The following is a 21,495-nucleotide window of genomic DNA, read 5'->3' as shown; positions in this document are numbered from 1 at the left end:
TTGTTTTGCATATACCATGCATATACCATCTCATTTGCATCTATAGAGAGCCTGTATAGACCCGTTTGGTCTTTTTTGTCTGTGGATTTTGCAGTGTTTAGCGTTGTGGGTATGATAGAGTGAGCTGTAAATACTCATAAGTAAATAGTTTTGGAGAAGTAGCTGTTGTTGTGTGGTACATACACCAGTTCTCACGTCCAGTCTTTCCTGAGGTTGAGTGTATTCCATGATAGGTAGTGGTCTTCCAAAATCTCTTTATTCAATCCGTAGACTCCATGCAATTGTAGTCGTAGCAGTTAGGGCTACCGGCCACGGCCACCGTGGATCGGAGCCCTCCGAGAAAACCTCAGGCTACATACGGCTCACACTCCCCGAGATCCAGAGAACTGAAATCAGGAATAGGATCTTTACAGGAAGAGAGCATGGATTGAATCATGGTTTTGAGGTTGATGAATCGGAGTAGCAGGCCGCTGAGTTGGTTAATGGATTATCTGACCGGGTGGTAAAGAAGCTGTGGTGGGACGGACATTCCGAATCCGGGGATACTACTGTACTGTACAGTACCTGTGCCCGCAGTGGTGCGGTGCGTGCCTCAACCAAGGCCGTTTGCGGCATGAATGTGGCAGGTTTTTCTTCCCTCCCGCCTTTTTTTTTTTTTTTTTTCTGTGGCTTGTGCTGCTATTCTTCATTTTTGGTTTGGAATCTTTGTCTGTAGTTTGGGGATCAACTAGGCTGTCATCGGTCGTGGTGTGGGCAGGAAGGGGGCGGGGAGTTGTTTGGGATATTCTCTTGGAATCCGTGATGGCTTAAGATATCTCGGTCATTATTTTGGGGTGGGATCTTTTTGTCACTGGATGTACAGTACAGTACCGATTTGCTTCCTCGGAAGAACGTGACCTATTGGCTTGCCCTGAGTAATTCGTATCAGGGATGGTTTATATTCAACGATCTACAAACAAAAGGTATGTTGCGCCTGCTTTCCCCCCCAACCTATAAACTCATCTTCCCTCTCGTCTCCACGGGCACCCACAGAACCAACAAGCCGGCGAGGACGAACATGCCGCCACTGATGTAGACGGGGACGCTGGTCTGGATGCCGGCGACGATGGCGATGACGGGGGCCAGGATGCCGCCGATGCGGTTGGCGCCGCCGACGAGGGCGTTGCCGGTGCCGCGGTACTGGGTCTCGAAGATCTCCGGGGTGTAGGCGTAGAGCACGGCGTACAGCAGGCTGCTGGTGAAGCTGTAGGCGCAGTTCCACCCCAGCAGCGCGGCCGAGGAGTGCGCCGTGGTTGAGGCCAGCAGGAAGGCGCCCGTGCAGCCGGCGCCCACCGCCAGCGTGCCCTTGCGGCCCAGCCGCGGGATCTCCACCATGATCCCTCCCACCAGGCTGCCGGGCACCCCCACCGCGCTGATGATCAGCGAGTTACGGTAGGTCAGGTACGTGCTCCCGTCGCCGAATTGCACCCCGCGCGTCTGTTGGAGGTAGGGCAGGAAGGCGTTGTACAGCGGGAAGCCCAGGCCGATCAGCGCCCAGATCAGGATCATTAGGATCGTGGTGCGCGCGCGCTGGCGTGAGGCGAAGAGCGCTTTGAGTGAGGTTAGGCTTAGGAGGGAGAGACGCGCGCGGAGGTGGTCCGCTAAGCGGAGGGGGTGGTGCTGGTCGGGTCTTGCTGGTGCTGGCTGTTGTTGTTGCTGCGGGATGGGGGTTGCGTTGTCGTTATTGTCGTTGGCGAAGAGAGAGCGGTCGCCTCCGTCTTCGTCGGTGAGGTCGTCGATGGAGAGCGTGGTCGTCTTGCCGTTGCGGCGGGCCACTTCGTGGATGACCGTCACGGATTCTTCGTACAGGCCCTTGCCCATGAGGTACTTGGGGGATTCGTAGAGGGTGAAGAAGACGCAGCGCGCGATGCACATCACGAGCGCGATGCCGCCCATCGTGAGCAGGAAGTAGCGCCAGCCCATGTTGGCGGATTTGGTGCAGTTGGCGGCCGAGGCGCACGTCATGTTGCCGATCAGCGGCCACGCGACGAGGTTGGCGAGGACCTGCGCCAGCGCCCAGTTCAGCGAGAGCACCGTCAGCAGGTACTGATGCGAGCCCGGCAGGAATTCGAGGAAGATGGCCGAGTCGACGGGCAGGTTGCCGCCCACGCCGAAGGACCACAGCGCCGTGAAGACCCCGACCGCGGCGAAGGTGGGCGACCCCGCCGCGATCAGGCCGAAGATGGCCGTGATGGCAATGGTCATGTTGAAGGCCCAGCGTCGGCCGAACACATCGCAGGTGAATCCCCAGAAGAGCGAGCCGGCCAGCAGTCCGATGTTCTGGGCCAGCGACAGTAACGGCGGCTGCCCGACGTGGAATTCGTAGGAGACCGGGACCAGGATCAGCGAGGTCACGATGGGCCAGAGGTTGTCGCTGGCCCAGCCGAAGCCGATCACGCCAAAGAGCTGCCATTGATACCGTCCCATGCCGATCTCTTGGATGGCACGGTTCAGCTGGTCCGCCTTGAAGCGATAGTCGGACGCTGCGGCGTCATCGGGATAGGAAGACTGCTCGGATAGTGGACTGGTGGATTGTAAGGGCTGTGACTCGCTGGGCTTGGCGGAGAGCGTGGTCATGGTCGTGGTCATGGTAATTGATGTGATTAGATGTGATTAGATGTGATTAGATGTGATACAAGATGTGTTGAAGAAATCGAGGTCTTGAAGGAGGTGAGTGTTGAGATATACTTCGGTCGGTCGGTCGGTCGGTCGGTCGGTCGGCGGAGAGGATGTGCGGGGAACTCCCATTAAGCTTATTCTCGGTGCAGCTTCCACTTTCACCTCTTCTCCACTTGATCACTTCACCATCTCCTCAATCGCTTCCAGAAAGATGCAGGTGGTATATTTGCAATGGGATCAAAGAGTCAGAATCTGCGAGAGGAGTGAGAGAAAGAGAAAGAGAACGATGATGGGAGAGAAAGGTAAAAAAAAAAAGGCAAGGAAGCGCGCTAGAAGTGACCAGGAAGGGATGGCGCGATCGGACAATGAGTGACTGAGAAACTGACGACTGCAGCTCACATGAACTCCTCAAACTTCCTCCTTCCCAGTCCTGCATGAAAGAAATCTCGAGATACGAAGGAGGATCTTCCTTTTGATTGATATAACATACATACTTACTTACAAACACCTACGGAATCGTGAGGTAACGATTACCAGCCTGATCCATGATCTCAACGACTCAACGACTCAACGATTCAACGATCTCTCCTCCTTCTCCTTCTCCTTCTCCTTCTCCTTCTCCCGACATTCCTTTCACTGCGACGGTGACACATCAATCCCACCTTGCTTTCACACCTACTAGCCTGCCAAGGCACTGTACGGGGTCAACCCGGGATAAAACGAGGTCGGGATGGTCGGAATGGGAATGGAAGCAGTGAGACCAAATGCGGTTGCCAAGTCGGCTGCCATGGTTGTCGCCGAATATCCTGAGGGAGCCGCCGTGACAGTGCTGGTTGTGGTGTAGGATGTGTGCGAAGAGCTGTCCTTCAAACAGTATCCCGATCCGTAAGCGGAACGGCACAGGTACAGTTCACTCGAGCCGCTTTCGGTCCAGATGGCAATGTCTTCCAGCGTCAAGTCCGTGCAAGGCGCCGTGTCACTACACACCACTCGGATCGGTGGTCGGGTCGCTCCGTTCGCCTCGGTGCCCTTCCAGTTCTTCACCGTGATGTTGTTCAGCTGCACCCCGTCCCCGGCCACCGCAGTCATGCTGCTCCAGTAGCCATCGATGTCGAGCGAGTACGCATTACCGTGCCCTAAATAAAGGGGATCAGTTAACGGTTTCAAGCCAGAAAGGTGGGGGCATAGGCAGCAGCACTGACCGATGAAATTTTCCAGCAAAACATTCGACACCGTTCCACTACCGCCATTGCTCTTGATCATGTACATCTGGTTCGATGACCAGGTGTAAACATTGCGGTAGACAATATCGGTGACGTCGGTGTCGGCCCCGAGCGACCCCATTGCGCAACCACCACTCCAGTTGCAATAGATGCTCTCCACCAGAATATTGTTGGCCGGGCTCTGCGGTCCGTCTGTCAATCAAGGCTCAAGCGCGTCAATTCGTGCTTGCAAGGGAAAGCCTTACCTTGACTGTTACACATTCATCCTTGTTGGTCACTTCAACCTAAATGAGTGCACATCTCGTGAGCGACAGAGAAGTAGCATATCGCCACTCGGGCGTGACTTACATCGTGAACCCAGATGTTGCTTCCCCAGACATCAATCCCATCCAAGCCGCCCTCATTGCCACCACGAATCGCCATGTTGTACACCTCCCCATCGGAGCAGGTATCCATGGTAAAGTGGAAAGCAGGCGCATCCACCAAGATCACATCATGCACAGAGAAATGGGTCACATCAGTCAAGCGCAGAATCCGTGCTCCGTAGGTTCCCTCCGCATGGTACACATAGCCGAATCCCTGCACAGCACCTTTGGAGGTGCTACTGAACAGCTCGAAGTCGGTGGTGTCAGTGACTGCAATCATGTTCCCACTGGCGGTACCTGTGCGATAAATGATACCATCCAGCTGGATTGCGGTCGCACTGCCTCCAGTCAGGGTGACCCAGGTGTTTAAGGCATAGTTGCCAGATGGGATGTAGACAAGACCTCCGCTCTTGCATGCAGCCCAGGCCGATGTAATGGCAGGCCCAACATCGGTCGAGTTGTCGGCCACTGCGCCGTAGCTGAGGATATTGCATGTTTTTGTCGCACCTTTGGTGGAAGCAGAGGTCAAGGGGCCAACACTGCCAGAGAGTTGACCGCTGACGAGCGCCGGGATAGCACCCAGCGCAAGAAGGAAAAGAGCACGCATGATTCACTTGAATCAATGGGAGCAACCTCGATTTGCTTGATTCTTGGGATTCTCCTCAAGAACCTACGCAGCAACTGCAGCTTTTATATCGCAGTAAGGAGCCTTCATGGTGATTATGGTCAAGGGCTCATGTCCACCGGAGAATCTACAACGTATACTCATCCTCCACCCCCGCCAGGCGCTGAGACTCAAGCAGGCTGAAGATTCTCCGTCCTGTCGGATGTTGATTGTGGCTTCCTGCCTTGTGACATTAAGTGTCAGAACCCCTTTCGATGATGATCTCTACTGCTTTCGCTCAGAAGCTCAGTGGAGTGACCGGAGTCAAGCTTCTTCATCGAGGCTTCAAACCCCAAGCTTCTCCTTATTCATGGAGAATTCTGATTGATTATACCGCCACGCAAGCCGGTGTCAGCACTACTTGAGCATCCGTCTCGAGGCTTGAAGCGCTGATCACATCCCAAATTGATAGTGATTTCTGCGAAGGATTTAGTTCCAGGGGCGGCTAGGAGGGTTCATCTCGGCAAATGTCAAACAGGAACTCATCCCCCTCAGCTAGATGCATCGCCTGATGACTTTGTGGGGTACGTGCGGCGGGGTGATGCATGCAACAAGCAATCACCATAAAGCTTCTGCCCTGAAATTCCGGGTTGATTTGATGCGAGCAGGAAAGAAGACATTGTTCAAGAGCAGCTGTCGGGTGAGTGACGGCCGAGTACCCAGTGGGTTACGTGCCGGTCGTGTTCTTCGTGTTGCACCCAGCGCTCAGGCCCTACCAAGACGGCCCAGCATCACATTCGCGACGCCAAAGTCGCTTGATATTTGACGCCTGTGTCCCGCAATTTGATAACCGAGTAATACAGAATGTCGTCATCGTTTTCGTCAGGGGCACTCTGCCTACGATAGCTGTACTATCCTGGGGACTACCATATTATGAAGAGTCGAAATAGTCTTGAAGATAATCTAAAGAGCAAGCTTTGACCAATCAGAGTCATCTCTTGGCTAGTTCCGATCCTAGTATCCCGCGCTCTAAGCCATGAAACGCTCGCTCAACGCCCTCTGGAATATCGACATGATCAATGAACCCTTTACCCCGTGGCCCATAGCCATTCTCGTCATCTCTCAGGCGCGGTATTTCACCCATCAGCAGTCCTAGAAAGCGAGGTATACTCCACAGCGATTCTGCAGGGATCCCGTCTACCTCGTACACCAGCTCATTATCTTCCTGCAACCGGACCCGGGGCACTATGATTGGCCAGTTTATGAAATCCGGGGTCATCGGCGCAAAGGCCTTGACGAATGAGGCAATCGTCCTTCGGGCCATGGTGGGATCCTGGACGATACTTACGGAATTAGGTGCCGGGATGGCATTCCTCGCCAGCAGGAGCCTTGTCTGTATCGCGTTCTGCCCGCAATTCGTGGACTGGTCCTCGACCAGCAGGGTGCCTCCGGCCTTCCGGAAGTCCGAGGCCACGGCCTCGAAACATCGCGTGAAGATGGTGTGGAGCACTTGGGCTTCTGCCTTGCCCTGAATCTCTGGGGCAAGATGCGCGTATTTGGGGTGCTTGAACACCGCCTCATACAGGTAAGGGGTGGAGTGGCCAATCCCGCCGCAGAAGACGAGGGTTTTGGTGGCGTGCGGGTTGTTGGCGAGGAATGTGAAGACCGCTTCAGCCTGATGGAGGATGGCGGACACGCAGATCACAATGCAGTCGACTGCGTGGGGGGGCGGCTGTGCGGCGGGGAGTTGCTCGTGGGCGAGGAAGGTGGAAATCAGGTTGATGTTGTGGGGGTCAATGGATGACATTTTTTTCCCCTGTTGTTGTTCTTTTCTTCTTGCTTTCGTTTGGAGATGGGATCGATGACTGCTTCTGAATTTATTAAGATTCTTGTTCAAGGCTGTGTTCTGTGATTGTGAACAGCAGACGGCAGACGGTAGACGACACTAGAATCAACAGTGGGGAAATCCACACACGAATGGCAGATGGAGCCGCTCCGCCCTCGGCATCGCCTATTTGGGAAAGTTCCCTGACGGTACTCCGTACTCATACTTTCGACTGTACAGTATTTGCCTCTACCTAGATTTCTTGCATGATCATCAACTTGGTCACTCGATTCAACGCCTACTCTGTCATTGAGAACTACTCACAGCTGGCAAGCATACCACCAACATGAAGCGATTACTCAAACTAGTTAAGAACCATCCAACTTCAACCGCATCCGCTCTACGCGCCTCTGCAGCTCCCCCGACGTCAGGAACTGCCTCCATCGATAATCTACAGGGCGCATCTGTGGCAGCAGCAGAGCTATCAGATGTTCTTGGTGCCTCTCTCAAGGACATTGACCTTGAAGGTGGCTACTTGACTCCAACCTGAGATAGCATGCTCATCGCTAATATTGCTGTAAGACAACCTCAGTGCCCAGGCTCGGGCTCTGGCCACGCGCTTGGATGATGAAGCATCCAGATATGTCAACGCGCAGCTGAGCTCTGAGCAATGTGACGAGAAGTGGACATGGTAGAGCCGGACCCCCTCTATGGTTGGGAAAGGGCTCCAGCTAATGCACTCAAGCTCGCAAGATCAATCTCTTCTCATATCACTCGCATGGGACTGCGCCACTGAGTCCTACAATTCTGCTTCCATCCGCCTCCCCCGCACGATCAAGAATTGTGTATTGACACATGACCATGAAGTTACGCCTTCTATCAATGGGACAGTCAAGGCCGCTACTTTCACAACAGTGGATCTGAAGGATATATCAAGCGGAAATGAGCTTCTGCCTGTGTTGGTCATCGCGATCAGAGGAACTGCCAGTAATGTGGATCATATAGTTAACATCAACAGCAAGCCACAAGATGCGAGTCACTTCATCGTAAGGCAATAGTTATGCCCTCATCACGGACGGTCATCATTCTAACGGCTGTCTCTATCAGAATCCTGCCTGTTTTGAGCTCGAGGATCACTCACCACAGAGAAGGCTAGAGGCACATTCCGGATTTCTGCATAGTGCAATGGCACTAGAAGCCATCGTTTTGGAGAGAATAGAAGCCTACAGTCGTCTCCATGCTGACACTGGCAGTCACGTTCTCTTTACCGGTCACTCCGCAGGAGGTGCCGTAGCCTCACTATTGTTCCTCCACTATATCTCAGAGACAATTCCCCAGGTCGCAAGGCACTTCTCTTGCATCACGTTCGGTGCCCCACCAGTAGTCACATTACCGCTGATGGATGGCATCAGGCACCGAGGCCTGCCGGCAAAACTATGCTTGAACCTCATCAACGAGTTCGACCTGGTCACTAGAGCAGATAAGAGCTACATTTTATCGCTTGTTAATCTACTACGGTCGCGCGATGATTCTTCCCTTGTGGTCGCAGATGTGGATGCTGCATGCGAGCAAGCTTTTGATTCATTCTCCGATAACGCTGACGGTTGCTGGCCATTACCGCGCTCTCTTTACAGTCATGTTGGGCCCCGTATCGTTTTAGTTATGCGATTGGGAAGTTTGCAGGAACACTCACCGCAGTTACGCGCAGCCTCCGTGTCCCGGACCGAGTTCGACAGACTGCTATTCTGCCGTCTTTCCGTCCACAAGCGAAAGTACTATGCGCAAACGGTGGGACAGCTGGTGGCTGGTTAGGCAAATATAGGAAATTGAGAAGCACGACAATAAGAGCATGTTCTCGCTTACGGTACCCGTAGTAGGCGAAGTACGCATCAATCGATGTGGTCTCCAGGCGGCGAGCATTTAGCGAGCTCGGAATTGCCCTTCGAAAGAACGGGACAAGTGACGCCAGAAAAGCCTCCATCATCTCCGCTACACTCTAATATCTCGATTAGAAGGAGGCTGTTTTTGCCCCTTATCGGATCGGACGGTACAATTAACCGGTTTTCGAGGGTCAGCTCAGAAGGTCAGACAATTTGGCAGAAAGGGTCGCATTCTCAAAGGATACATTAATCAGCGGACTAACTCCGAAGTCTCCTCGTTCGGCGACTCTGGGCATCCAGCCTCACTTTTCCACAGCCTCGGACCCCCCGGCCTCTAAGCACGAGGCCGGTGCCTGGCCTTGGCGATCCTCGTATTTTCCAGCCTTGCACCCAGCGACAAACCTACTCCGCAGGTAATGTATCGGGAGGCTTCAGTCCCTCAACCTTCATATCATGTCTTGAGATCGTGGAGGAGTTGGGTCTCGATCTTACAATTCTCAATTCGGCACACACTGGCATCTAAGAAAAGTCCATTCATGCAGCAACCACCATGTCTTGCCTGAGCGGGATCCGCCTCAGACGCCGTTTCGAGCGATCTTCGCTGCCGAACATTACTCATGCTCCCAGAGCCCCATGGAAACTTGTAGGGCCTGCTAGTGTGCATTTGCAGTCCGAGCTTGAAACTCTGTACTGGTATGGCGTGAAGCTCGAGCTCGAAAATATCATACGCACCTTGAAAACCTGGCAGCAATCAGAGTATACAGATGTGGCAGTGGATGATAAGCATGACAGCAATGTACACGGCTTTGACACATTTATCGATCAGGTTACTCAGGAAACACGGGCGTTTGCGATACGATATGGTAGTGTGCTCGTCTGTCCACTACGACCAAGCTCGGGCTAACTTCTTCTGCCGATATAGGGGAAGAGAAAGTTGTGAGGACAACCGACCAGGATAAGATTTTGCCTTCTGTTATAAGAAACAATGAGATCAAGGAGGCTTTACGCAAAGCAAAACTCGCACAGGCACAATATCAGAGCACTAACGTTGATGTTAAGGATGAAGTGCGAAGGAACACTGAAGGTTGTTGGACATTGTCTGCTTTCCTTGCCCACAACTAATGAGATCTTTTAAAGACATTGCATCATCTTCCGGTATCCAGGAGCGGGCACGTATCCTTCTACAAGCTGCGGGTGAGTCTAGAGGGTGCCAGTCTGAGAGTATCTCAACTGACTTTAACCCTACGCAGGGCTTCTCGATATCGACAAACTGGTTGAGCACCGTCCACCCCTAGAAGACCTTGGCTTCTGGGCTCGACCTGCCATTCCACAACGTATGGACATAATACCACATTTTCTCCAAATAATAATAAGTACATATAACTAACTAAGTTCTAGTCACTTTGTCTGGCTTTGACAGTGACTGGAATGCCAGGCTGGAGCCTCTGAAATGCTCGGACTGCTCCAGTATCATTCGAGGTAGCATGTTTACCCATAGTGGCAAATCGAATCATACGAAACAACTCATTGTCTGCGAGGACTGTTATCGAAAACTCTATTTTGGCAGAGAACAATATGTCAAAGTATACAAGCACTGCGTTCTTGCCGAGGCCATTACTCCTACTCTGAGTCGGGATTTGTGTCATTGTGCAGACGTCTCTCGCCTTGACAGCACCGGACTTCCAGGTGCTCTCTTTCCAATCCCTAAAGTAGAAAGGCATGTTGCAATTCCAATCGCGAAGAGATGCAAATTACTCGAACTCAATACTCGAGTCGCCCTCGCAAAATACCACGGTCTACAGTCTACAGTTCGTGATCGTATGAAGAAAGACAAGAAAACGACCAGATTCGGAGTGAAATCAGCTGGTGCAGCTGGACCGGTGAAGTATGAGCCAGCCAAGAAAGTAATCTTGAGAAAAGAACCCGATTCGAAGCAGCCGCCCCTGCGGCCAGAGCCAGAAAAGGAAGCGCCGTTCGCTCGTGACCCAGATACAAACACTGCTTCAGTGAAGGAAGCCATGGCTGACGAAGATATACCGTTATTTTGTCGTCAATTTGCCCAACAATACCCTTTTGGCAATGTTCACATGGCTTTACGAGTTGGGCCACTGGTCATTGAAAATGGGGTCGCAAAGTAAGCATAGACCTATTTCGATACATATGCTTCTGAAAGCAATACTGACCGCCACTGCAGCGCCAAGAAAGGCGCCTTAGTTACTATTAGAGAACTGCCTACCTTTCATGATAGGCCTGACTCCTGCAATCCACGCTCTCGTCATCCTAGTTTAGCAATTGGTGGCGACGCTAAAAGACGCCTTTGGCAGCAGCAGCGCCTCGTCGGAACTCCCAAACGATACAAAACTATCATGAAGCAGGTTGTCGGGGTACCATTCACCGGTGCCCTTTTTGGATCTTCCGATGTTGAGCAGGAATCTGAGATTATATGGCTTATTGTGGCGGCTAGTCGTGGGTATTTCGACCATCCAGGACTTCCCGCCAAAGAACAGCGCAAGAGTCTAGACGCTGCGCTGAATCAGATAATGACCAAACTCAAGCAACTTCTTGAGCCAAGGGTCAGTGTCTATTTGAATGCCATTGTGAGGAAGTTACTTGATCCAAATACAACTCTCACCTGGAGCGCTATTGGTAATAATTGTCAATCGTTTTGCGACTCACTCATTGACATGGATTTGTTTGAGCCCTTGGTCGGAACGGCTTCAACAGGACAAGCTTCGGGGGCTGCATCTCCGTTATATCTTATGAGCTTTGTTTGTCCACAGGACGGCTATCTACGTAGTCAAGTCCACACGAAGTACGATGTTCCCAGCGGACTGACCGAGGAATACCTTCTTCGCTTCCACTTCGGTCGACATGATGAGGCTGATGTTCTGGACACTCTCCAGGAGTACTGGTACGACTGGGGCGCATTTGGTGGTACACTTTACAAGTACCAGGATCTTTTCCCCTGGGATTGCACCGAAGCATATCAGCGGCACCCCAAATTCTGCGGGTCCTGTAACCTCGCTAAACATATCTGGGCATTTCCATTCGACGCTTGGTCTATAATCGCGTTGCATCTTCAGCGAGGTCCACAAATGTACGCCACAGCGAAGCCAATCAATCGAGGAATGAAGGATGTCTCCTGGATGTGCGATCGACTTACTGTCCTCACAGCTCTGTCTGTCCTGAACCGAGGAGCGACGGCCATGGCTCGAAGTGAAAAGTTCGTGCAAGCGACCCAATGGCTCCATTCTGAGGGCAAGGGTCTTCGACAGGCACACCCGTCACTGACAAGGGTGAAACTGGGAGGGATTCACCGCGCCCAGCCCTATAGCCACTACTACGAAGCGGGGACCTACAGTCATTACTTTCTCGCCAAGTGGGCTTCACGACCACGGCCTGAGCAGATTCAGGAATACGAAGCTTTGCGCAACGACCGTGCCAGGAGGCCCGATGTCGGTGGCAGCGGTCGTGGCGGGAGATTCTCCTTACCTAGGACGGAAGACGCAAGAAAGGAACCGACCAATCTGGATTTCCTGGGATTTGAAGGGCTTGTTTATGATTTCGATCGATTGCATACCAACAGTTCTGTCGATGATAGCTGTGACGAGGTGCCATCTACTGATGCAGATTATCACTCGGCTCACTCGGCTCACTCTTCCCCTGGCGATGCAGATAGCGACTCTCAATCCCAACCTAGCTCTGGATCGATGACCGGCCTGGAATCGTTGCATTCGTCGCGTGGTGTCTCCTCAACTAATCACTCCCAGCAAACCAGAGCCAATGAAGGAGCTCCAGTGCAGGAACATCGAGACACAGCGTACTGGGACACCGTGCATCCAAGCAGAACCAATCACGGAGTCAGCCATAAACGAGATGTTCAACCCAATACCCAAGGCGCAGGTAAAGCAGACAAAGAGGGGACCGAATGTCGCGACGACTCGTCCAAGCAAAATCAGTCTGGGGATAATGGCGGTGGCCCCCGAGCCTCCTATCAGTACGACTCCACTTTCGCGACATGGAAAGGTCACTCGAAATATCAACAACCCGGTCATGTTGATTACACCCGGAAGACAGATTCTGGCGTAGCAAAATCCACTGGAAATGGAGAGGGCCATACTGGTTCAGGACTCGGATATCCCAGTACAACTTCCTCTGGGTATGGCAGTCGCAATCACGACGGCTGGTCTAGTGGCTATACTGGGGGTTGGAACCCGTATTTCAGCAGCCGCTCTCATTCTAGTGGCAGTAGCCACCACGGTACCAGTTCGAGTGGTTCATATGGCGGGGGTAGTTCTAGCTCGTATAGCAGCAGTTCGGGCGGAGGAAGCAGCTCATACGGCGGTGGCTCGAGCGATTCATATGGGAGCAGCTCATACGATAGTGGCAGTTCGTACAGCTCCAGCTGGAACTGATGTGGTTGTTTGAGGGTTCATCTAATACATAGTAAGGTAGTTGCCGCAGTCGCCGTTTACCGGTAGTCGCCGAGTCGCCGACTGTAGCCGTCCCAGCCTGCTTTTATTCGGCCGAATTATTACATACTGTCGAGTACAACGGAATTTGGCCAGGCGAGATTCAGAGAACGTGACTCACTCTCTCGAAGTTCGCTTAGTTATACCTTATATTCTTGGTAGATTCTCTTTCTGGTTGCGACACATATCGACATATCGACATATCTATATCACTGTTCTAGAACAACTCACTCGGCTTGGTGTATGTCAAGTCGTCAAGTGGCGTTCCGCCAACTACCGAATTTCGCCCTTCAAGAACTTTTTGTCAAACTATGGCCTGCCAAAGCAATTCTACATCCACCGAACCCTCCAAGCATGATGTGGGTTGGAGGAGGGTTGTCCGTCATTTCACTCCCTCGTATGAGATTGCCTGGTCAGAATGGCTTCTGTGAGACGCAACAGCTGATCTGGATCCAGATGGTTCTCCGTCACCATGGGCACCGGAATAGTGTCCATCCTCTTGAACACTCTACCCTACAACGGCCAATGGCTCTACTGGATCTCCGTCGTGATCTTCGCCCTGAACGTCCTGCTCTTTGCGACGGGATGTATCATCACACTTCTCCGCTACACGCTATACCCGGAGATCTTCTTCGCGATGATCCGACACCCCGTGCAGTCAATGTTCATCGGCACCTTTCCGATGGGATTCGCAACCATCATCAACATGTTCTGCTTCGTCTGTGTCCCGGCCTGGGGCGAGTGGAGCAGGAACTTTGCATGGGGACTGTGGATCTTTGATGCTGTCTTCTCCGTGATCACGGCATTGTCATTACCTTTTCTGCTGTAAGCGAGCCTTCGCAACCACCTTATCTTCTAGCAGTCACGCTCATTCACAGGTCGACCAGGATGGCTCATGGGAGTGAGACCCAGCTTTCGTCGATGACCGCGGTGTGGCTTCTGCCCATCGTCAGCTGTATCGTTGCCGCGTCGTCCGGGGCCATCGTCGCGGACGTGCTCCCCAACCCTCAGCACGCCCTGTGGACAGTCCTCGTGAGCTACATCCTGTGGGGCATCGGCCTGCCGCTCGCCCTCATGGTCATGGTGATCTACCTCCAACGGCTCACGCTGCACAAACTGCCCCCGAAGGCGGTGATCGTGAGCGTGTTCTTGCCCCTGGGCCCGCTCGGGCAGGGCGGATTCGGGTGAGTGTCTAGTGATTACACGCCCCCAGTCTACCTCACTTACCAAACTTCCCCTTCAATCTTCCCTGGATCACGAGATGCTGAACTGAAACCCGTAGCATTATGAAACTCGGTCGCGCGGCGCAGACGATCTTCCCACAAACCCAGACGCTGGAGGCCGGCTCCGGCTCCGGCTCCGGCTCCGGTGCGGTGTTCTACACGATGGGGTTCCTGGTCGGCCTGATCCTCTGGTCGTTCGGACTGGTGTGGCTCTTCCTGGCGATTGCCTCGATTGCGCGGTGCCGCAGCTTCCCCTTCAATATCGGGTGGTGGGGGTTCACGTTCCCGCTGGGGGTGTTTGCGACGAGTACCTGTCAGCTGGGGAAGGAGTTGCCGTCGGAGTTTTTTGGGGTGTTGGGCACGGTATGTTTTTGTTTCCCTGGATAGGTCAGTCTGAAAGTAAAGGCATGCTGATATTTGAGGGGGGGGGGCGGGGTAGATTCTTTCGGTCTGTGTGGTGGTGTTGTGGGGAGTGGTGGGCGTGGGCACGTTGCAAGGGGTGCTGTCGGGCCGGTTGTTCTTTGCGCCTTGTTTGGCCGATTTGAAGGCGAGGGAGGACCTGCGCGGGGAGGATGGATCGAAGAGTGCTTGAGGTTTGTTGGGTTTATGTTATGTGTGCACGTGGGTTTAATTGTAAGATATAAGATATAGTTTGCGCAGCAAATAGGTTTTGATGCCGACAAAGATCTGGCATCCATGGGTGTATTTAGATCTTATTCCGAGTTGATTATGGATGGTATCCATGCTGCACGCACGCCCGCCGAACAGCCTCATAGGAAACAGTCCAGGGACAAACCGCATGGGTGGGCGAATTAAGCTTAAATGTTTAGATCGAACTTTGATGGGCAGGCGGACTATGGGGTTCCTGTCCTGATATTATTTTTTTTTTTAAAGTTGGTTAATTATTTTGGGGGGTGACAGATTTATGAATTTTCTGGGGGGGTTTTATTATTTTTTTTTCTTTTGGTGGTGGTGGTGGATGACAAGTTTGGTTATTTTGAATATTTATTTTATTCAGGTTCGCTTTTCCCTGCGGGAACCAGATCATAGTTGTTTGGTAGTAATGCTCGGGAGTTCGGGACCCAAGTCGGAGACGGACGCTAGCACTTTCAGTTCACGTCACTGCAGTGGCAGGTATTGTGAACCCAGATTGTCGGTTTCGACATGGTACGGAGTACTCCCTACATATATTGATATCGAGATGTTGTATCTGGACTGCATGTCAGTATACAAGTCAGTCGAAGATGCCATCCATCCTTGTCGTCATCGCGATGTGTGCCCGACCAGTCCAAGCCCGACACGAAGCCCGGCCTGTGACTGGCCAGCCTGGCGGTCGGTCACGTGCCGCTCCACTCCCCCCAAACAAAACCTCCCCCTCCCAAAAAAAAAACTACTGAAAATCCCAGATTTCCCCAGAGAGAACGAAGAAAAAAAAATAATATAAAAGAGGGAAAATCAGAAAAATTAAAAATTAAAAAATTTAATAAAATAAAAAAAAGGGACGGAGTTCCATCCATCCACCACCCCCAAGCAAATCATCGCGCGCGACCATCTCCAGACTTCGCGATCCATTCCAAGATCCCCCCAAGTATCTCTATCTCGATTGATTGATTGCTTAATTGCGTGATTGCGTGACTGCGTGAAGAGTGATTTGGGATCACGATTATCTTTTGTGGTGAGTGCAGAGTCGAGGGAATTCTCTGTTCTCATCATCATCATCATCATCATTATTGTCTGTGGGAGAGAGAGAGAGAGAGACCGACTGTTCACACCTTGCATTCAGCTTGTTGGGCATTCCTCTTTTTTTCCCTCCAGCTTTTCCCCTTCCACTCCCCCCCCTTTTTTTTTCAGCTCTCGCTTTCTTTTTTTTTCCCCATTCTTTTTTCCCCCTTCCCAACCAAGTGCGCGGCTGGTCTTTGTGGACCGACCGTAGTTTCCCGGGGGAGCGAAAAGGCTGTTGTGGTCATTAATTACTATTAGCCTTACTAGCAAGCAGCCTGCCTGCCTTAGCTGCCTGCTTGCTTGCTTGTCTGCTTGTCTGCTTGTCTGCTTGTCTGCTTTACCTGCTTGCTTGCCTGGTACTGACCGTACAGTACCAGCAGCCCATTTACTAGTAGCCTGACAGCACTGTGGTAGCCTGAGGCCGCCATCCGCCTGTCGCTTCCGGATTGGGAATCGAGCCGGGATCGTTGCTTATTCCGCATTTAATTGTTATCGTCACAGCGGCCGCTTTTCTCATTTTCCATTTTCCCAGCCCGAAGGGAAAAAAAAAAAAAATAAGGACGAGAGTTGCAGACGCGCCCCCGTGCGCGTGTCTGTCGTCAACTGTTCCGATCCTGTATTGCGGTTACTGCTCAGGTTCGTCTTGTCTATCTCTCCCTGCTCTCTCTCTCTCTCTCTCTCTCTCTCTCTCTCATCGGGTTTCCGACCTTCCACCATCTCCGTTGTTAAGAGAAGAGCTGGTGGAGTTTTGGTCTGGAATTGGCTTTCTCGCCACCCCTCCAGGGCCCCTCCCTCCCTCCCTCCCTCCCCTCCTCTGCCCCCGGTGTGTGAGGGTGAGGTCAGTCACTCTCCATCACAGCACGTACAGTACGTACTCGTACTTACTCTTACCCCCCAAAGTCACCCACTCCGCCTTGGTCAGCAAACACCACTACCTCCACCGCCACCACCATCACCGCCCGCCCGACCGCCCCGTAGCCGTGTCGCTTCCTGCCGACGCGGTAGTCACATGTTCTTCGCCTCGCCCCGAGTATTATCACCATATCAACATAACCACGCTCATCCTATTTCAAAAATAGCCACGCAATTGTCTTCGGGTGGGATTATTATCTAATAACTTCCCCCGAAGATGATGGGCTACAATGGTCTTCCGTTCCATCAGCAACGGGCGCCCCAGCAGAATGCGCATCCCCAGCATCATCATCCTCAACATCCACACCAGCAGCAACAACAACCACAACAACATCCTCACCACCACCAGCTGCAGTCCCCGTCCATGAATGCGGCCACCGCCACCCATCCTCACCATGGCGCCGGACTAACCAGCAATAGCTCTCTGCTTCGCGCCCATACGCAGACCGAATTGGCCGCTCATTCCCCGGATCCCCGCAAAATGACCCCGGCCTCATCCAGTCCGCTGGTCGGCCTCAACACGGCGGGCCATTTCAACTCCTTCCCGGGGCATTTCACTCCGCAGGGCTCGTCCGATCTGCTGTCCCGGAATGCCGATTCGATCGGCCAATTGAAGGATCCCTACCTGTCCTTGCAGAGTCTTCAGCGGAACATGAACCCCATGGCCAATTATCGCTCCCATGCCATGACTGCGCAGGCGGCCATGTCGCCCCATGCGCACACCATGGGTATCGCGTCCCCTCAGCAGTCTCTCGAGCGGCTCCAGCAGCAACATCTGCAGCAGCAGCGCCAGAGCGCCCATTCGCTTCCCAATACGCAAACGCCCACTCCCGCGGCCGCGTCGCCCATGCTCGGGGCCGGCCAAGCCACGCATCAATTCCACCAATCGCCTTTTCAGCAGACTCAGCAGGCATCGCCGTACCAGTCTCAGGCTCAGCAGCTGCCTCAGTTCCATGCGCAGTATCAGCAGTCCCCGCATCAGGCCTCTCCCTATCAGACCCAGGCCCAGCAGTCGCCGTACCAGCAGCATGCGCAGCAGACGTTCCAGCAGCAACAGCAGGCCCAGCAGGAAGCTCATCTGAAGGCGCAGCAGGAGGCTCAGCGTCAGGCTCAGGCCGAAGCTCAACGCCAGGCTCAATTGGAGGCTCAACGCAAGGCACAGGAAGAAGCTCAACTGAAATTGCAAGAGCAGCGGAGGCAGGAGGCTCTGAAAGCGCAGCAGGAAGCCCAGCGCAAGGCCCAGGAAGAAGCTCAACTAAAAGCCCAGCAAGAGGCCCAGCAGCGAAAAGAAGCTCAACTCAAGGCCCAGCAAGAGGCCCAGCGCAAGGCCCAGCAGGAACAATTGAAGGCGCAGCAGGAACAACTCAAGGCCCAGCAAGAAGCGCAACTGAAGGCCCAACAAGAAGCTCAGCAGCGGAAAGCTCAGCAGGAAGCTCAACTCAAGGCCCAGCAAGAAGCCGCTCAACGGCAGCAGCAGGCTCAGCAACAGCAACAAACGCAAGAGACCTATCAGCAACAGCAGCAGGCCCGGTTTCACCAACAACATGCTCAGCGATCTCCTTTCCAATCCCAACCGCAACAGCTCCAGTTCCATCATTATCAACATCATTATCAACAACCGCAGCAGCACCAACCGCAACAGCCACAGCACCAGCCACAGCACAATCTCATGCATCAGCAACCGCAGCAGCAACACCAGTTCATTCAGCACCACCAAATACAGCCCCAAGCTCGTCAACCGCAGGCTCAGCCCCAGGCTCAGACTCCGACCCAGTCGCAGACCCAACCCCAGGCCCAGCCACAAGCCCAGCCTCAGGCCCACCCGCAGACCCAGCCTCAGACTCAAGCTCCGACTCAATCCCAGCAGCAGCGTCCGCCACAGACATCCACCTCCACTGCGGAGAAGAGGACTGCACCTAGTAAACCACGGAAGAAACAGGCCAAGCCCGTTGCATCGCCAGTCCCCGCTGGGGTGCACATCAACGGGCAGTTCCATCCCGTTTTCCAAGCTCAACTGGGGCCTTCGAGCCAACAACAGCCTGGTGCTGGCAGCCCTGCCAAACCCCCTGCCACGGCCCCCGTTAGTGTTGCACCTGCTTCGGCTACTGCCACTGCTGCCGGCTCCGCGCAAGGTGCTGCTGCTCATAGCGCTGTCCCTGGGGCCACTGCGGGGTCTCTTCCTGGTGCTGTGCCTAATGCCATTCCCGGGTCTGTCGCGGGAGCCCCTCCTGGCTCCCAGGGTGATGGTCAGACTCCTAAAAAGAGAGGTCGTCCTCGCAAACCGCTCGCTCCTGGGGAGGTGCCTAAACCTCGCAAGCCGAAAAAGCCCAAGAAGCCGCAGGAGACTACCACGATCATGGGTGCTGATGGTGTGCCCATCACGGTTCCCCTTCCTCCCCCACCACCAGCCCTTGGCCCCGATGGAAACCCCCTGCCGCCACCCCCTCCCAAGAAGAAGCGACCAAAGCTACCCCCGCTGCCTCCGATCGTCTTGCCTGATGGGACCATCATTCCACAAAAGCGCGGTCGTGGACGGCCACGCAAGACGGAGGTGAGCGGCGATCAGCCCCCGAAGCCTCGGCCGCCTAAAAAGCCCTCGTCTAAACCGGGCACGGGGCGTCCTCGCGGGCGGCCCCGAAAGGCGGATGTGTTGGCACGAAAGGCAGCAGAAGAGGCGGAAGCGCAAGCGAAAGCCCTAGCCGAGGGGGTCAACCCTGATCAGACTCCAGGAGATTCGACACAGATTAAGCAGGAACAGCCACATCAGCAACCCCAGCGGCCGCAACAGCAAACGCCGTTGATGCAAGTCCAACCCCAACAGCCTCAGCAACAACAGCAACAGGTGCAAGCGCAGCAGCCACATCAACAACCGCAACAGACTCGGCCTCAATCTCACCAGGCGCTGCAACAGCAGGCTCAACAGCATCCTCACCTTCACCAGCAACAGGTTCAGCAGCATGCTCATCTCCACCAGCAACAGCAGCAGCAAGCTCAACATGTCCAACACCAGGCTCAACATCCTCACCAACAGCAACATGCTCAACAACAGGCTCATCAGCAGCAGGCCCAGGCCCAAGCACAGCAACAGGTCCGCCAGCAGCCACAAGCTCAGCAGCAGGCTCAAACCAAGCCGCAAGCTCAGGCTCATGCAAAGTCCCAGCCTCAGCATCAGCATTTGCATCAGTTCCAGCTGCAACAACCTCCTGCACATCATCAACAGGCTCAAAATGCCGTGCAGCCTCAGTTCCAAATACATCAGATGCAGGTCAAGCCTCAACCTCATCTCCAGGCCCATCAGATTCAATCTCCGCATATGCAGGCTCATCAGTTGCAGTCTCCGCATATGCAGAGCCACCAGATGCAAGCTCAACACCAGCCTCACGCTCCTGCTCATACGCAAACCCATGCCCAACAGCTGCAACCGCAGCAGCAACAGGTGCATCAGGTGCATCAACAAGCCGCTCGTCCAATGCAGTTGCAACCACAAGCACATCTGCAACCCCATCTTCCCCAGGCGCATCAAATGCAAGCGCATCAGATGCAAGCCCAGGCACAACCACATCCGCATGCACATGCCCATGCCCATGCTCACCAGCACCCGCACTTCAACCTTCATCCTCAGCTTCACCCTCATGTCCAGCCTCAAGCCACCGATTCAATGACCCTCAATCCGTCTCAGAAGCGTAGCGCGCCTGTGGACGACGATCCTCGAAAACGTGCTTTTATCATGCCTCAGCAAATGTAACGGCGCCTTCATCGATGTTCTTATGCACGCCGCCTAACGTCCGCCCGGTTCTTACCTGTTATTATTTAATCACCAAACCCACACTGAACTTTTTTGGGATGTATCCTCAGCGTTGTATTCACTTGTGTTTATGCCTAGTATTATAGTGGTTTGTTGGCCTTGTTTCTATCCATGATGACATAGCAATCAACATCTCGACCCCGTCTTACATATGAAGCCTATCGGGGTCCGCGTTCGGTTTTCCTGGTCTTGTTCGCTGTTGATCTGCGCCTTTAGCCTGCTTCGGTGTCTATTAGCATAGCATAGCATAGCAGACATAACCAATGAAGTATATATGATTTCATCCGGTCGGGTTCTTTGCGATTGCACCCCTTGTATTTGGGTTCTGTTATCTCAAGCTGGGTCTTGTCTTTCTACAGCCTTTGCGCCTGCGGATTGTGACTTAAATCATACGAAGATACACCCCAGATTCAATCTCCTACATTAATTAAGCTCCTAGGGAGGAGCCCAGTTCATTATCTAGTCTGTTACAAACACAAGAGCAATACAATGTGAATTAGGCTGAGAGATATAGAAAGAGAGAGAGGGAGATGGAGGGGGTGGGTGTACAATCCTCCAGCATCATCCAAGATACTGTATCTACAGTGTGCCAAGCGAGGGACCTGGGTATATAGTGTACCTGTTGAGTAGGTAAGTTAGTAGAGCTACCGCTTCGGGCAGACCGCACCAGTCGGATGATCGAACGGTTAAGGGCCTCCTCCTGGAAAGCCTTCGGGTGCTTGTTATCTCCCTGCAAGAATAGGAACAAGATTGTTTCTTCGCTGCCCATATGTATTCTAGCGGTGGTGGGGGTTGAATCCTGCGCC

The 21,495-nt window shown here is 53.4% G+C and overlaps 8 protein-coding genes across 8 annotated transcripts; 5 read left to right on the top strand and 3 right to left on the bottom strand.

Moving 5' to 3' along the window:
• The first annotated feature begins 51 nt into the window (after positions 1-51).
• On the top strand, positions 52-504 carry BO86DRAFT_206816 (uncharacterized protein). The gene has a single exon (XM_025666792.1). It carries the CDS (start codon positions 227-229, stop codon positions 461-463), a length of 237 nt encoding a protein of 78 aa, XP_025523587.1. The 5' UTR covers positions 52-226; the 3' UTR covers positions 464-504.
• Positions 505-925: 421 nt separating this feature from the next.
• On the bottom strand, positions 926-2,740 carry BO86DRAFT_206478 (putative sugar transporter). The gene has a single exon (XM_025666789.1). It carries the CDS (start codon positions 2,626-2,628, stop codon positions 991-993), a length of 1,638 nt encoding a protein of 545 aa, XP_025523586.1. The 5' UTR covers positions 2,629-2,740; the 3' UTR covers positions 926-990.
• A 596-nt stretch (positions 2,741-3,336) lies between these two features.
• On the bottom strand, positions 3,337-4,853 carry BO86DRAFT_322559 (RGase A; the record flags this gene model as incomplete). Its single annotated transcript, XM_025668393.1, has 4 exons — positions 3,337-3,794; positions 3,861-4,062; positions 4,127-4,165; positions 4,230-4,853. The coding sequence occupies 4 exons, from the start codon at positions 4,851-4,853 to the stop codon at positions 3,337-3,339; spliced, it is 1,323 nt and encodes a 440-aa protein (XP_025523585.1).
• A 961-nt stretch (positions 4,854-5,814) lies between these two features.
• Positions 5,815-6,762, bottom strand: BO86DRAFT_392368 (YdcF family protein). The gene has a single exon (XM_025672790.1). The coding sequence runs from the start codon at positions 6,655-6,657 to the stop codon at positions 5,842-5,844; it is 816 nt and encodes a 271-aa protein (XP_025523584.1). The 5' UTR covers positions 6,658-6,762; the 3' UTR covers positions 5,815-5,841.
• A 121-nt stretch (positions 6,763-6,883) lies between these two features.
• On the top strand, positions 6,884-8,729 carry BO86DRAFT_206711 (alpha/beta-hydrolase). The gene is made up of 4 exons (XM_025666791.1): positions 6,884-7,202; positions 7,258-7,366; positions 7,421-7,721; positions 7,783-8,729. The coding sequence occupies exons 1-4, from the start codon at positions 7,022-7,024 to the stop codon at positions 8,485-8,487; spliced, it is 1,296 nt and encodes a 431-aa protein (XP_025523583.1). The 5' UTR covers positions 6,884-7,021; the 3' UTR covers positions 8,488-8,729.
• Positions 8,730-9,105: 376 nt separating this feature from the next.
• On the top strand, positions 9,106-12,970 carry BO86DRAFT_403441 (uncharacterized protein; the record flags this gene model as incomplete). Its single annotated transcript, XM_025673940.1, has 6 exons — positions 9,106-9,418; positions 9,478-9,639; positions 9,693-9,749; positions 9,806-9,889; positions 9,954-10,689; positions 10,750-12,970. The coding sequence occupies 6 exons, from the start codon at positions 9,106-9,108 to the stop codon at positions 12,968-12,970; spliced, it is 3,573 nt and encodes a 1,190-aa protein (XP_025523582.1).
• Positions 12,971-12,991: 21 nt separating this feature from the next.
• BO86DRAFT_206618 (TDT family transporter) lies at positions 12,992-14,860 on the top strand. Its single transcript, XM_025666790.1, has 5 exons — positions 12,992-13,424; positions 13,484-13,852; positions 13,915-14,211; positions 14,310-14,613; positions 14,690-14,860. The coding sequence occupies exons 1-5, from the start codon at positions 13,339-13,341 to the stop codon at positions 14,840-14,842; spliced, it is 1,209 nt and encodes a 402-aa protein (XP_025523581.1). The 5' UTR covers positions 12,992-13,338; the 3' UTR covers positions 14,843-14,860.
• Positions 14,861-16,747: 1,887 nt separating this feature from the next.
• BO86DRAFT_206438 (uncharacterized protein) lies at positions 16,748-20,972 on the top strand. Its single transcript, XM_025666788.1, has one exon. The coding sequence runs from the start codon at positions 17,102-17,104 to the stop codon at positions 20,627-20,629; it is 3,528 nt and encodes a 1,175-aa protein (XP_025523580.1). The 5' UTR covers positions 16,748-17,101; the 3' UTR covers positions 20,630-20,972.
• The last annotated feature ends 523 nt before the right edge of the window (positions 20,973-21,495 follow it).

Source organism: Aspergillus japonicus (genome assembly GCF_003184785.1).
Source record: "Aspergillus japonicus CBS 114.51 unplaced genomic scaffold BO86scaffold_69, whole genome shotgun sequence".
NCBI lineage: Eukaryota > Fungi > Ascomycota > Eurotiomycetes > Eurotiales > Aspergillaceae > Aspergillus > Aspergillus japonicus.
Note: the sequence above shows the minus strand (reverse complement) of the source record. Positions and strands in the feature narration are given on the sequence as shown.

Coding starts and splice junctions, on each gene's coding strand:
- BO86DRAFT_206816 (XM_025666792.1), top strand. CDS start 227: ATGATAGGTAGTGGTCTTCCAAAATCTCTTTATTCAATCCGTAGACTC.
- BO86DRAFT_206478 (XM_025666789.1), bottom strand. CDS start 2,628: ATGACCACGACCATGACCACGCTCTCCGCCAAGCCCAGCGAGTCACAG.
- BO86DRAFT_392368 (XM_025672790.1), bottom strand. CDS start 6,657: ATGTCATCCATTGACCCCCACAACATCAACCTGATTTCCACCTTCCTC.
- BO86DRAFT_206711 (XM_025666791.1), top strand. CDS start 7,022: ATGAAGCGATTACTCAAACTAGTTAAGAACCATCCAACTTCAACCGCA. Junction 7,203..7,257: donor CAAGGACATTGACCTTGAAG/GTGGCTACTTGA, acceptor TATTGCTGTAAG/ACAACCTCAGTGCCCAGGCT. Junction 7,722..7,782: donor AAGATGCGAGTCACTTCATC/GTAAGGCAATAG, acceptor TGTCTCTATCAG/AATCCTGCCTGTTTTGAGCT.
- BO86DRAFT_206618 (XM_025666790.1), top strand. CDS start 13,339: ATGGCCTGCCAAAGCAATTCTACATCCACCGAACCCTCCAAGCATGAT. Junction 14,212..14,309: donor CTCGGGCAGGGCGGATTCGG/GTGAGTGTCTAG, acceptor TGAAACCCGTAG/CATTATGAAACTCGGTCGCG. Junction 14,614..14,689: donor TTTTTGGGGTGTTGGGCACG/GTATGTTTTTGT, acceptor GGGGCGGGGTAG/ATTCTTTCGGTCTGTGTGGT.
- BO86DRAFT_206438 (XM_025666788.1), top strand. CDS start 17,102: ATGATGGGCTACAATGGTCTTCCGTTCCATCAGCAACGGGCGCCCCAG.